The 16274-nt window shown below is 32.7% G+C and overlaps 1 protein-coding gene across 1 annotated transcript; it reads right to left on the bottom strand.

The window, feature by feature from the left end:
- Positions 1–4665: 4665 nt before the first annotated feature.
- On the bottom strand, positions 4666–6634 carry LOC130733883 (CBL-interacting serine/threonine-protein kinase 11). The gene is made up of 2 exons (XM_057586164.1): positions 5966–6634; positions 4666–5706 (listed from the first exon to the last, which is right to left on the bottom strand). Exons 1-2 carry the CDS (start codon positions 6425–6427, stop codon positions 4885–4887), a joined length of 1284 nt encoding a protein of 427 aa, XP_057442147.1. The 5' UTR covers positions 6428–6634; the 3' UTR covers positions 4666–4884.
- Between the last annotated feature and the right edge of the window lie 9640 nt (positions 6635–16274).

Here is a 16274-nt window from a genome sequence, read left to right as displayed (position 1 = left end):
TAAAGAAGTAATTTTTTCTCTATACAACTAAATAAAAGGAGAGAACAGGCGACACCTCATTCTTTCTCATATTTTTCTTCTTTTTTTCTAATATACCAAATAACTTATAAAATCTTTTTTTTTCTCTCATCACTTTCTCTTTACTCATCTTCTCTCTTCTCACATTTTTTCACAAACCAAACAAAACATTAAAATTTGACATTATATAAGGACACTTCTAGCTTTGTAGGCCAATATATCACTTTGGATCCTAATGATATGTTATTGGTGCAATTTAGCAAAACAATAAGGCATTTAAATTACTTAATTTTGAAGAAATATTCCATAGTAATTTGTTTAACATGTATACAAGTCCTATTTCTCAAAAAAGAAAATTCAAACATCCATTTTGTATCTATAAACACTACAAAGGAATAAGCTAAAATCTACTGTTCACTTTGAGAGTTTTATTCAGTGTGTCAAGGTCCACCGTAAGGGCTACTTTTGATTCCTTTTTGTTGCTTTTTTTATTACAAATTGCACCAAATTTATTGGAATTATGTATAAACTATAAAGTAAATAAAATAGATAGGTTCAATAATACCCTCACCCTCTCTCCCCCTCCTCCACCGGAATCCTCAACCCTGGCAACTGCCGCGAGCTCCGCTGCGAGCACCACCATCGCAGACAACCCAGATCTGCCTCTATTCTTCACTTTCTATCGTGCATTCCTTTCAACAGTCGCCGTCCCACCTCGCCGGAGAACCGCCAAACACCTCTTTCAACAGCCGCAAGCATCCCCTTCCTTTCTCCTCCGGCGAGCTCGCAATCTCCGACGACACAACCACCGCAAATCCCAGTTTTTTGACAGGTTAAAAACCCTTTTCTCCTTTATCTGATTTTTTTGCCTTTTTACTACTTTTCTGAACTAGACTGTAAGTGAAAACTTTTCAACATCTAATTTCACTTTTCTGCACCAATTCAATTTAGGACTATACTTTACATCACTTTTTTCCCGCCAGCACCCTATATAAGGCACTCCAATTGAGATTTTTGTGGCACACACTCATACCACACATGAAAATGAAGAGAGTTTGTATGAAGCTGGAGTCAAGAGAAGAAGTTTGTTGTGGAGGAGTCCACGGGAAGGCTGAAGCCAGACCTGATCCATGGGTGAGATTGCCGGAGATAATGTCTAAAGGCTCTTATTTCTGTTACTTCAAGGTATCCAATGCATGCAAAAATAAACAATTTCAAAGAGCTTTTATTTTTACTGTTCATTTTCTGATAAATTTTGTTCATTTGGATTTACTTTTGAATGCCAACCCATAGTTTGTTGAAGATGCTACCACCTTTGTAAGTGGTGATACTAATACCCTTGAATTTTTCTGTACTTCTTTTTAAATTATAGTAAGAGTGATAGAGTTTCTGAATCTTCTTTTGTTGTGTTGTTGTATTAGACTTCCAGTGCAGCAAACTCTATCCACTTCTACCGCAGGTAAAAGTCATTTCTTTTCCTATTCTAATCTTATTTGTTATGACTCTTTTATCTATGTCTAGGAAGTATTTTTCTCTTTGGCTGCATATACCGTAGTGTTGAACATGTGATAATTTCTTAAGTTTCTCACTTTGCAAATAGGAAACTGCAGTTGAGGAACCTATTGAGGTTGTGTGTAAGTCAGTGGACTAAACTATTCCAAAGAAATTTCCTATAGGTATTTTCTTTGGGATTTCTGTGATATTGTGTGTGTTTGATATGTGGAATTGATTCCAGATGCATGAATAGGAGATTCATTCAATAAACAAAGAAGCCCGCCTGACTTGGAAGTTGAATCAAATTTCTTCAAAATCTTAGGGAATAACCATCATAGTCCATAAAAAAACCAACTTGGAGATCCTTAAAACCCACACAACTTATATTTACATTTTATTAAACTTGATTCTTTGGCTTCAGCGTTTGCAAATTACTACAAAGAAAGTAAGAATAGCTCTAGGATTGAGCAAGGAAAGCTCCTTAATGTTTGTCTATAGACAAACTTTTCCAGCCAATGAATTGAACCCTGTCTGATCTGCCATAAACTGAATTTTTTTCAGAGATCTAGAACCTGCCAGTAATTCAACAAAAGTATGTGCCCATTCTCCATTTAATTTGCTGCATCTTAAATCCTGTTTTCTCTTGCCATATTTCTCATAAGGTTTGTTCAGTGTAGTCTAACTTCACTATCTTAATTTAAGTTATGTTGATTCTAATCCCCTTTACTATAAATATTTATACAGCTGTAGTATGGGAAGTACACAGGAGAATTCTATTGTTTCAAAGCATTATCCTTAATATATAACTAGGGTTTAGTTCTTACTAAAAATATTTATACATCTTTAGTTCTTTTTAAATTATAGTAAGAGTTATAGAGTTTCTGAATTTTCTTTCACTGTGTTGTTGTATCAGACTTTCAGTGCAGCAAACTCTATCAACTTCCACCCCAGGTAAAGTTCATATCTTTTCCTATTCTAATCTTTTTCTATGACTTTTTTACCTGTGTCTATGGAAGCATTTTCCTCTTTAGCTGCATGTACCTTGATCATTTCTTAAGTTTCTCACTTTGCAAATAGGAAACTGCAATTGAGGACCTATTGAGGTTGTGTACAAGTCAGTGGACTCAATTATTCCAAAGAAATTTCCTATAGGTATTTCCTTTGGGCTTTCTGTGATATTGTGTGTTTTGAGGTTTATGCTTCCATTTTGAGGGAGCAGTTGATCTGGAAAATAGAGCAGATAAAAAAGAATACCAGGCAATTCACAACCAATTAACTTGGTTGGGAAAAGAATGAGTAGCAAGCTGGCCAACATACAATTTCTTCTATGATAGAAGAAGAGATGGAGGCCAATCCACTTATGATTGTTTATCTACATGACATTTAGGTTCATTACCTCTCTATTCCCTTTTTAAAGTGTGAAACAAATAGATAATTTATTATCAATTGGAGGGAGGATTGAAGTAAATACTTTACTGATGCCTTTAGGACAGTATATTGGTGACAATAATTATTTGTATCAATAGGTTTCTTTGGCTTCTAAATTTTAATTCAAGATTATGCCTAGATTTTATATTGCATTAAAATCAATATGATCAAACAAGATCATGAGCTACTGCTTATCAGTTAACAGATGATCACTAATAACACTTAGCATAAGTCAAACTATCCTGTTCACGAAAGACCTATCATTGTTAACAATTCTTTCATTGTTCTTTTGTTCAGTAGCTGAATTGATGAAGCAAAGGTTTGCTAAGCTGCTTTTAGGGGAAGACATTCAGGTGCAGGGAATGATGTTTCTTCTGCATTGGCTTTGTCAAGCGTCATAACAAACCTGGTTGGTATATACCTCATATAATGCAAGTTAAACAAAATGGGCTTCAATGATATGCTTGATAATGTGGGTTTCTTCTGTTACTTTGGATACTATTGTGGGTAATTTCTCTCTCTTACATTGTGTTTTTTTATATGATTTTCTGCAAATGAAGATTAATGTAAGATAAGCTTTTTGTTATATGCAAAATTAATAACCGAGGTAGAATTTTTTTTTTTGCAGGTCTTGGCTTGGATAATCTATATATGGTGTATTGAAGATTGATGATACATATTATAGTTTCTCATATAAATATGGTTATGAATTGAATAGTGTTGTCAGAACTAGATAGTGTCCTCATTCATCAAGAATTTCAATGGTTCCTTGCATGCTCATGTGCTATGAACTTTATTATTTACATTCCTTGGTTGAATAACCAATGTATGCATAGAACGACATTGACTCTACTTTCCTTAATGTAGTTTTGACAGCTGATTCTATATCATTTATATAGGATGTGGTTATCATGAATGGAAGATAGTTATATTTTTCAGCTGTGATGTAAGAATTGTCATAATATCTTTTTAATTTAAAATAGAAAGAGATTCCTCATTTTTTTATTAATAATATATATTAAAAAATATTTTAACTCATATTGAAAAGAAGTACAAGGGGTACTTCAACCCAATACAATTGGAGAAAGAAGGAAATTATTATTTTTAACTCATTTAGAAATAGTAGTGTATAATAGTATGGAGTAGCAGATTAGTTGCATATATTTATAATTAGAATCAATGAGGTTGACTTTACACAATATGAACTACCACTCTTAATTTCAATCTTGGACAATTGAAATAGTTACTCAAAAATTTCAATCAAACATTTGTTTTTCCTAAACATTGTCCTTCGTATAACTCAGTTATGTTGCTAAATTCGATTTAAAACTTTGTTGTTAACCATTTTATCTTCAACAGCAAAACATATATAGTATTACCATATTTTACACAAAAAGCTAAAGACTTTATTAAGTAGTGGAATTTAATTTTAAAAAATATAATTCTAAATTTATTGTAGTCACATATTTTAGTAACAATATTTATTTTCTCACACCAACCACAAAAAAAAACAGATTTTAAATAAAAACCAATTATTACACATGTATGGTGAAAATTAAATTTGAAATAGATATTGTTGGGGAAAATATGTTTTTATATCCTAGAGTTCAAAATAGATTAATATAACCATTAAATAGTATTTAATTTATATTCATAACAAATTATTGATTGTAATTAAAACTAGCAACCGTGCATCGCACGGGTTACTATCTAGTTAAGAATACATTTCCACACCCAAATCCTTGGTCATTCTGTAAACACAACAAAACATCAAAATCATATATACATCATCATTCCTAATACTTAATTAATAATTACAACTTTGACGTCAACGGCCACCAAAATTACATTTTTTAACACAAGAATTAAAACACATTTAATCCATTTTTATTTTGTATGTTTTCAATATTTTTACCCAAAAAATTGACCGACACCTCAATCCATTCAAACAGTTTGGTTGGACTGAGTTTGCTCCTCATGCGACGTCGTTGCGGCGCAGAGGTGAGGCCTCAACTTATTCTTCCAAACCTCAAGCGCGCCACCGCCCCTCCCCTTCGCCTCAACCACCACAACCTCCTCCGCCAACCGGTAAACCTCCACCGCAATCACAAAGTTACTATCACACCCCTCCACCTCCACTCCACATTCCTTCCTCCTCCTCACACCAAGCCCCTCCACCTTCGCCGCCGCCTCCACCCTCTCCACAACACTCTCCGCCGACTCCCGCAACATAAACCTCTCTCCCTCCTCCCCAACTTCACCATCAAACAACCCCGAAAGATTCAACCCTGAAGAAAACGCAATCAAATCAAACGCATTCAGCTCCACCACCTTCTCCTCCACCTCCACCTTCTCCCCTAAATCCTCCTCCACATGAAACTTCACCTCCTTATACCCCTTCCGAAACCAAGGCTCATTCACAATCCCATCCACAGTGATCCTCGTCTCCGGATTCGTATCCAATACCCTCGCCAAAAACTGCCGGAGCTCCGGCGAGAACCACCGCGGGCACCGAAACTCGCCGCTGTAAATCTTCTTATACATCACCATCAAATTGGGATCGTTAAATGGAAGATACCCGGCGACGAGAACAAAGAGAATCACACCGCATGACCACACATCCACCTTAGCACCGTCGTAACCTTTCTTCCCCAGAATCTCCGGCGCCACGTAAGCCGGCGTGCCGCAAAGCGTGTGTAACAACCCATCAACTCGAACCTGCTCCCTCACCGCACTGAGCCCGAAATCAGAAACCTTCAAGTTCCCCTGAATTCACAGAAATCAGTTAGTTAGTTACAACAGATTAACAAATTCAATAATGAAGTGAAAATGTGAAAATGAAGTGAGTAATTTTTTTTTTTAAGCCAAAGAAATGCATTATAAGGAAGTACAAGAGGGGTACACGTGGTACTCCAACCCATAATACAAAATTCAATGAAGTGAAAATGTGAAAATGGAGTGAGTCATAGCTCGTAACTAATTATTGCACGTGATTGCTTGGTTTATTTTGTTTCATTTCATTTACCTTGTCATCGAGCAAGAGATTTTCAGGTTTCAAGTCACGGTGGAAGACGCCGCGGGAGTGGCAGTAACCGACGGCGGAGATAAGCTGCTGGAAGTATCTTCGAGCGAGATCCTCCGAGAATCTTCCCTTGGTGGAGATTCTGGCGAAGAGTTCGCCGCCTTTAGCGAACTCCATGACGAAGTAGATTTTGGTTTTCGTGGCCAGCACTTCGTGGAGGCGAACAATGTTCGGGTGGCGGAGGCGGCTCATGATGGAAACCTCACGCTTCACGTGCCCAGTGAGTCCTGTTCCGATTACCTTCTTCTTGTTGATGACTTTCACTGCCACGCTTTGCCCTGTCTCGATGTTGCGTGCGTGGTATACCTTTGCAAATGCGCCGCAGCCGAGGAGTCTCCCGACTTCATATTTGCCGAACAGCACGGTGGTGGACTCCGCCGCCGCCGGCTGTTCGGTGGCTGACATTCAGATAAATTAATCAAAGAAGAGGTTAAGTTTTTTTCCTGTTGTGAATTTGAGATTTGAATTGATTTGTTCAATTCTGATCAGAACTTAATACAACCTTCGTAGGGTAGAATCTGGGAAGCTTCTTTGAATAGATGCTTTTGTTCGTGGTTGTTGTGTGCGTGTTTTATTGAAATTTTGTAACAGAAATAAAACGTGTGTATGGTAGCTGTTAATGAGTGATGGCTATTTATTTGAATGATACTATTTGTTTACTGAAAAATTAAAAAAATGGAAAAGTAAAAGAAGAAAGAGAAGGTAGCTAAGTTTTTTTCTCCTTACGCGTGATGTTGAAAATGAAGAATGAGACCGTGATTTTAATTTTTTTATCAGATTTTTTGTTTGGCAAGAATTTGTAGCCACACACTTGGCATTGATCACGAGGAGATGAAGCTGACTCGTGGAATAAGATATTGCCACGTCGGTGCCGTCCATCTGTAGAAAAAAAATTATTAGACTTTAGATTTTTTTATTAGTTTTTAGGGATTAAATTGTAGAATAAATATATGTTCACACATTTCTACATCTATGGAGAGAGATAGAAGAAAACAGAGAATTAAAATGTATGATTAGGGGAGTGATAGAAAAAAAAATAAGCGATAGAAAGAAAAGAAAAATAAGTGAAAATGAAAATTATATATCATTATGGTAAATTGTAGCATATAAAAAATGACAAAAGACTAGGTGATTTTTTTTTTACATCTATTAGTCCCGAGCCTATTTGGTAATTTTTTATCTTTACTTTCATGGTCCTGTGTCTCTTTTTAACTTCTTCCTCCTTTTTTTTTTTTTGGTCAAAACTTCTTCCTCCTAATGAACACCACCCAGTCACCCACCACTATGGATCTTCACTATCCTCCATGAAAAGCCCAAAAAACATTCACCTCCATCTTCCTTTGCGCTTTAGGAGCATCTCTCTTTTATTTTCCCTCTCTTGACTTTCATTTCTTCTTCTCCTTTTATGAACATCGCTTCCTTCCTTCATCGAATCACGGCGGGGATACGACAACTCTATCACAAAGCAAAAGTTGAGTAGTATATTATCTTCCTCTCGTGACCATGGTGGTGCTTGTATCCCCTAAAACTCAATAAGCTAGCCACAAACTGCATTTACAAGTTAGAGATGTTCACCGTAAAATTTTCATATCTAAATTTTATTTTATTTTTTATGGTAGTTTCTAGGTCGCCATTCTCCTTCTGCAACCTGCTCCTCCACATCCCTAACATCACCAGCACCCACAAGTGCGCGTGTCAAACATTAATTTTTTTGTTGTCAAGAGGCAAAAGTCATATAAAAACACATTTATGAATAATAAGTAATTCGCCCCAAATTCACCAACACTATATGTGGAGGAAGAAAGAGGGAGAGACACCTTAGATCTGTGTGTGTATTTTTGCTAATTTGTTTTGGGTGGGCAAAAGATTGGGTTTTGGGGAGTTGGCGGTGGTGTTGCTGGTGGGGGATTTTAGAGGAGCTGGTGGAATTAGTGGAAGAAGATGAAGAGAATTATGGGTGTCTGGGTTTTTAAGATGAAGAAAATGGTTAAATTTCTAGGTTTTTGAGATGAACTTGTGGTGTTTCAATTTTAATGAATAAATGAAATTAATTAGGATAATTAGGTTTTAAATTACTGAGTTAATTTTCTTTTTAAAAAAAAACATAAAAAAAACACATGCCCTCATTAATCCCACGTGGCCATGCCACATGGGCTACCGGAGCTCTGGCGTTGACCTAGAGCTCTGGAGAGACGAAAACCAAACCTTTTGACAAAAGTTAGGGGCTAAAGCCCACATTTACTCCGGCGATGAATCAATGTCAAACATATGATAAAGGTTAGAGACAAAAAAACTTATTTAAGCCTATAGAATATTGTGAATTTACTTAGTATCGTGGATGGGCATGATCAATAGTTGAGAAATGGATAAATGGTCACATTGGTCCCTAAATGTGTCCACCGACTTCAAAGTCGTCCCTGGAAGAATTTTATTGTGCTCGCGGTCCCCAGATGTGGCAAACGTCCGTCATATTAGTCACTGACGTTAAAAACCTCTAACAGACGTTAACCCAATTAATAAAAGTCAACATTATCTTTCTAATTTTCTTTCACTTTGATCCCTTTCTTCTTTCTTTCATCATCTTCATCCCCCTTCTTCCATCATCTTCACCAAAAACTCCTCCCCTTCTTCATCAACCCATTCTTCAACTAGATGTGATAATGGAGCATGACATAGAAATCCTATTATGTGCGTGATAATTACAGATCTGATAATGGAACATCCCAAACAACTCAAAAATCCTACTTTTACATGCTTCTGCTTGTGCGTGATCTTCACTTTTGCTTCTGAAATTGAATCACCCCAACCCAGTTGCAAAACCCAAAACCACAAATCCAAACAACCCCAAACCAAATCGGTGCGAACATGAAGAGGAAGAGATCAAGAAAGTGGAAAATATGCACCTTGGTCCTGTTCTCTGTAAAAAATTGAAAATATCTACTCGTTGATGAATTGGGGACAGTGGAAAGCGATTTCAAGTTCAAACTTCAATCTTTTTGCGGATCTCAACTCATCTTCCCGATTTCTTCCTCCCTCATAAACTTCGAACCCAGATGAATGAGTTGATGAAGAAGGGAAGAGTTTTTGGTGAAAATGATGGAAGGAGGGGGTGAAGATGGTAGAAGAAAGAAGAAATGGTCCAAAGTGAAAGAAAATTAAAAAGATAATGTTGACTTTTATTAATTGGGTTAACGTTCGTTAGAGGTTTTTAACGTCAGAGACTAATATGACTGATTTTTGCCACAACTGGGGACCGCGACCCTAATAAAAATCTTCCAGGGATGACTTTGAAGTCGGTGGGAACATTTAGGGACCAATGTGACCATTTACCCGTTGAGAAATAGTATATTATGAATAAGACACATGTTCACATAATATAAGCCAAACTTGAAAGCATTTCAAGAGCAAAATCTATACTTACAACTATTAGGGAGTAAAACTGATCATCCCAAGTAGAAAGTTCTCCTGATCATATCTAAGTTTGTCTGTGTTATAGTAGCATTTTACTAACCCGTTATGTAATTCATATCAGAGGTGTCCCGTGATACATTACCTACAATATGATATTGTATATATTGCAAAATATTTGATTTTTTTATAAGCTAATGAATTGAATAAATAGGAGTATAAGGGGTACTCCAACCCATGGTACAAATAAGAGAAAGTAAGAACAAAACAGAAAACAAACAGCCCTTAAACAGAGGGGAACACACAATTAAAAAGCAACAAAGTTCCCCCAACTAAATGCAAAATATTTGATGATTTAGTAAATCAAACAGCAAAATGCCTTTTTATTTTCACTAGATGTATAGGCCGTCATTGACACTCTGCTGGCCCAGCTCTCCCAATTACAAAAAGGGCCCAAGAATTAAAAATAAAAACAAGAAAAGTTATCTAAATGCATCTGGATATTAGTTAGGTTGTTATTTTTCATTTAATTTTTTTTTATTTTCTTACAAAATATTCTATTGTTTTAGATGTTGATACTACTTGTTGGGCTATCTATGTTTTATGGAGATGAGTCTCAACCATAAATTGCTGAACTTTTGCTATAATAAGAAGATACCTAGAAAATTGATTTTAATTTTACTCTCCATTTCATGTTTATATTTCTGGTTTTGTATGTTGAAGATATCTTTCTTGTAGCTAATGGTTTTGGTCTTTTGAGTGAGATCAAGAAGTTTCTTTTTAGTAACTTTGAAATGAAAGATATGGGTGAGACAAGTTATGTCATTGGAAGAAAACTAGACCACAAAGGATTGTTAGGCTTGTCTCAAAGCCTATATTAATTAAATTTAAGAGAAATCTCAGGTTCCAATTCAGAAATAATGCCTAAACTCTAAAGAATGATTTAGAATGAAAACTGATAAAAGAAATTTCTTACTCATATGTAGTTGATAGTTTACTTATGCTTTGACTTGTATAAGACCATATATTAATTTTGCAGTTGGAATGCTAGTAATAAACCAAAGTAATCCTAGTTTAGATTATTTGAATGCTGCAAAGAAAGTTTTGAGACACTTGTCAGGTAAAGGGGAACCCAATACAAAACATATCTAGAACCCATTGAACGAGCTGAGGCTTGTTCTCTAAGATCTTTCTTTAAAGGGTAGTGGGTTTAGGTTAGTAATAGACGGATCTTTTGTCTATTGTACATGCATTTTGATTTTGCTTTTGTTTTTTTTTTCTTTTATCCTCTCTTCTTTTTATATTGGGTTGAAGTACCCCTTGTACTTTATTTCAATATTTTTTTTTTCCTATTAAAAAAACTTGGCAGCTACAAAAATATTAAATGCTTATAGAAGATTTGATAACCTTGAGGTGATTATATATTCAAATGAAGACTTTTTCGGAGAGTCATAGACAATAAATATCTACTTTTAGTTATGTTTTTTTTTTTTTTTGATAATATGGAGGGTCAAAGACCCAAATATGTTTGTTTGCTAGTTGAAGGATATATTTTATGAAAGAGTATGAAGCACTCTGTCATTTGTGCATGAACTATCACTACAATAAAAATGCTTATTATTGATGACTGAAAGACCGTTGATAATGGTTAAGTACCGACAACCAACTGACAACACACAAACTATGGGTATTAGCTTTGTCAGTAGTTTTTTTCGATGACTTTCAAAAATCGCCAGTAATGACCGACGACCGTCGATATCTTACCTATAGATTTTTTCGCTGATTACTTACCGACAACATTTTCTATCGATTATTGATTTGGTTTGCAAAGAAAAAAATCAATGTAACATTGTTGTTTGCAGAAAAAAAAAACATCACTTAATTTTTTACCATTAAAACTATCAGTATTCATAATTGTCGGTAATTGATCTAGTCTATACAAAAACTCATTTTTTCAATCAAAGTGACATTCTTATCACTATTCATAACATAGATGAGGATGAGGGGGAGAGGAGATGAGGAAATTAGATATAAAAGTTTCTCCATTATTGAAGGATAATCTATAATAACTACACAAATGATCAATCTCAAATCACAGATAGAGGTTAATACTCTACGTCTATTCTTATAAGGTGAAGAATGTGATTTCTTAAGATCCATTTTCTTTATATTTTCATATATATGATTAGTTTACAATTAAAATCATTCTTGAAAATGATTTTCTCGTTGGTGCATAAATTTTCTTTACTGAAGTCAATCATGCTTAAACTGGAAAAAAAAATCATATTTTAGTGAGGCTAACTCTTCCAACGTGAGTTTTTTCATACCTAAAAGTATTTAAGAAAATCAAACATGTAATTTGAACCAAAGTACTTGTTGATAAATGAAATATCTTTATTAAGCTGTATAATTTTATGGACCTTAATTTGGACACCAGCAGAAGGCAGGAAAAATTGTATTTAGAACCAAAGTCCCGAATACAGACAGGCTTGATGTGGTGTCCAAATTTGAACATGACTTTTGCTTTGAACTTTCAACACCAAATGATCTCACCAAATACACTATCTCTGTTTATTATGCGGTGGGAACTCCCTTGTCCCATAATTGAAGGTTGACCGTGGCCCCCACATGCCTAAATATTGACCTATACAAAGCTTGTGATCTGGACGTTTCATTTCAGTTACTTTTGGAACTATTCATTGCTCTCTTCTTCCAAATTTGATTTGTTACTCTAAATATGTGTTTACATTCTGTGTCAGGAAAGTTAACCCTAAAGTCCGTTAAAAATTGATCATGAAGAAGAAAAATGTGAGGCATCGAAATTTAATGGCTTACTGTAGTTTAATGAATGTAAATAATTGTGGTTAAAATTTCATTATTGGCTTAAGATATAAATAACTGTTGAAATTCTAAATATTTTATCCGGCATATATATATATATATTATATATGTATATAAGCTTCCTTATTGAAAATTTGTAATTAATATGAATACCTAATTTCCATCTCAATATTCATCTATTAATTTGTATTTTTTATGAAGGGGACGGGCTTAGCAGCCCAAACAACAAAACCGAGAACTACTTGCCTCTATAATAAATAGCACAGGCATCGTCCGATGCCAAAGCGACTAGGAAGTGACTCAAAAATACTAAATTCAAGACCCAAGCCCAAATCATGCTTGGCCAAGGCATTCAAAACTTAATTTGTCTCACGAAACACATGATCCCAAACAACTTGTGAGAACTCCTGTAAAATTTCACGAATCTGATTGACGAGAGAAGCACAAGGGTGGCAAGCTTCACCACCTACATTCAAAAACCAGACACAGCTAGCGAGTCTGATTATTCAATAAACACTCTCTGAAATCCCGATCACGCAAAATACTTGATTTATACATAAGATCAAAGCAGACACGATTTTTTTTTTGAAAATACATATTGGAATTGGTTTTGTTTTTTCCCTTAAAAAGCTCAAATTTAATTTTTTTTAAATTATTATATTTAATTATTTGTTTCAAATAAATTTAGGTCTAGAGGTTATCATGTGAGTCAGCAGTAAAACCATATTATGATAAATAAACAATATAATTACTCGATGATGAGGTTGTCGGGCGCAAAAGAGTATGTTTGGTTGGTATATATTATTCATATGGATATTTTTGAAATTATTTAATTAAAAAAAGAGAAATAGAAAACTTGTAGTTGAAGGAAGGGTTAGTAGGAAAATTACATTCTCATGGGAATAGATCCATCAATTTTAAGTTGTCGGGAAATATACATATAAATGGTATTATGATATAAACAATTTGAGGGGGCAAGCAATACAAATAACTAGATATTATACCCGTGCAACGCACGGGTTTACTTACAATATTTTTTAACATTAAATAAAAATCATTATAGTTTAATTAAATAAAAATTAAAATATTTTTTAATTATAAATAAAAAATTTGTGTTAAGTATTTTTTAATATTATAGAAATTTTTTATGGCAGCCTGAGGTTATGTATTTGCTGTTCTTATTGACATTTTGGTTGCTCGCTTGTGTTTTGAGTACTTTTTTCTCTTCCCTAAAGTTTCTCCCAATGAGTTTTTCCTATGAATGTTTTAATGAGGCTCAGGCATAAGTTGTTTTAAGCACCAAAATGTTTAATGAATTGGAAAGGCTGCAGGGGACATTCTTGTATTGATTTAGCCCATATTTTTCATGAGAGGGTTGTTCTCATGTACATCTATCTTAAAATTATAGTTTTTTTTTTGTATAAATAATTAATATTACTCAAATTTAATTATTAGCATAGAAATCATTATAACAATTAAAATTTTTATTTATTTAATAATATGAAAAATAATTAATTTAATTTGAAATATTTAAATTTCGTAAGAAATGTTAAGTAATAAATGTTTAATGTCATAAAATAAGTTTTAATATCATTTTTTACCTGAAAAATCATTTACTCTGACATATCAAAACCAAGAAGTGATAATTTTTTTTTTGCAAAATCAAATTTATTAATCAAAAGAAAGGCACGAGCCTTATACATCCAGGTACAAAGCCTGAAAAATCACCTTACATGGTGTATCACGTCTCTAACACAGTGATATTCCAAAGCTACCATACAAATAGTAAGTACCAGATCCAATGAAAGGAAAAAAAAGAAAGGAACATAACCTATGAACCAATCCCAAATGACACCCAACAGGTTAGGAACAAAAACAGATACTTAAAAAGCCTTTTGACAAAAAAAAAATAGCCTAAAATATTATCTTATGAATTTATTTTTTTTAACTTATTTGGTTTGCGAATGTTTTCTTACAGCCAATAGCCATGATATTAATCCCTTAAAACTCTACGATCACGTTAAGTGAATAGACCAGACCTCTCACAACAAATATTTATTCAACTTTGGTCATTATTATTTTTCTCTATTATGCTTCTCGAGTACTTTTTACTAATATATCATAGATAGAAAATATATTTAATTTTTTTTAATAATGCATTTGGTTTTCAATTTTAAATTTTTTATCCATATTATTTATTATTAAATAAGTTTTATTAAATTTTAATATTTGTCAAATGCAAAACTAAAGATAATTACATGTTTTTCTAAGTTGTTGAATGTTGTTATTTAATGTCAGTAATTGAATATTTTTTGACAATACAATTTTTTTCAGTTTTTTATTATTTGTTAATATATTATTACAAAGAAAATTTATTATTTCTTAATGTATTTTAATACAATGGTATGAGAATTTTATGATTTAATGTAAAACTCAATTTTCCTTTATATATATATAGATATAATTTTTTTAATTTTAAAACTATTTTATCTAAATTATTTGTTAGTAAGTATTATTTTCTTATTGAATTTAATTTTTAATATTTTTGAAATACAAAACTCAAGTAAATTTTAGGTTTATAAATGTGTTTATTTAATGTAAGTAGTTGAATAGTTTTTGACAGTATAAATTTTTTCAATTTTAATTTTATTATTGTTGAATATATTTATTACAAATTGTTTTGTTTTGTTTGGATGTTTTTAATACATTGCAGCACTTTAGTTTTGCTTATGTATTTAATGCTAAAACTCAAGTGTTCTTTTTATATATATATATATATATATATATATATATATATATATATATATAGAAGATAGATATTGATAGATAGATAGATATATAGAAGATAGATAGATTTAAAAGTATTATATAAATTATTTATTAATAAATATTATTTATTATTAATTTTAATTTTTAATATTTGTCAAATGCAAAGCTCAAATCAATTTTAAGTTTATAAATATTGTTATTTAATATAAGTAGTTGAAAAGTTTTTTATTATATAATTTTTTTTCAGGTTTTAATATATTTAATATTTTTAGTTATTTTTTAATATATTTAATATAAATGTATAGGAACTTTATGATTTAATGCATTTAATACATGCAAAACCTCAAGTCTCCTTTACATATATAGATAGATAGATGCATGCAATATTAATGAAGAGTTACAAATAGTAGACACCAAACAATACAAACACTTCATACACATACATTATTATTTTTTCTATCTCTCATTTATCATCATCATATTACATCTTGTATTAAATTCATTACTTCTGCCTTTTTCTCTTCCTTTCTCAATCTTAGGTTTATACCCAACATTTTCATTAAGGAAACATTAAGTTTTTTTGTGGGGAAATCGCCCACATATGCTTCCAAGTGAATCTGTCCCTGCATGAGAATGTAAAATCTTTTCTTTTTTAAGATGTGAATAAAATTATAAAATCATATGTAACTTACATTTTTGGGAGTCATTCATACTCAAGAATAAAAAAATTTAAAATTTATATGAAACCTATAAATGTTACATTCCTGAAATGGTTTTGAGATACCCTCTAGCTAGCAAACACCCACTAAACACAACCAGGTCTTCAAACTGACTAGACCAATTCACGACCTTAAGTGGTAGCATGATATTAGGACATTAGCAAGTAATTAAGTGCCTAGTAACCAGTGTTGGTTGAAATTCACTCTATAAGTATAAGCAAGGGATAGAGTGATTTGTAACAACACAAATTCAAATCATCAAATCCAAAATATAAATTTCCCTTACCTTTTTTCTGTAAGCATAAATTTCCTTTACTTACCCCTTTTTCTAAGTTTTGATAGAGTCATTTGTGAACAACACACATTTAAATCATCAATGTATAATACAAATTTCTTGTATTACTTTTTTTACATTTATTTCAAAAACATTTTTTACATTGCTTTTGTTTAATTATTTCCTGCATTTTAATTTATCTTTTTTACTTTTTATCTAAGCTTTTACTGCCTTTACATAT

The sequence above is a fragment of the Lotus japonicus genome, chromosome 1 (assembly GCF_012489685.1).
Source record: "Lotus japonicus ecotype B-129 chromosome 1, LjGifu_v1.2".
In the NCBI taxonomy this organism is placed as follows: domain Eukaryota; kingdom Viridiplantae; phylum Streptophyta; class Magnoliopsida; order Fabales; family Fabaceae; genus Lotus; species Lotus japonicus.
Note: the sequence above shows the minus strand (reverse complement) of the source record. Positions and strands in the feature narration are given on the sequence as shown.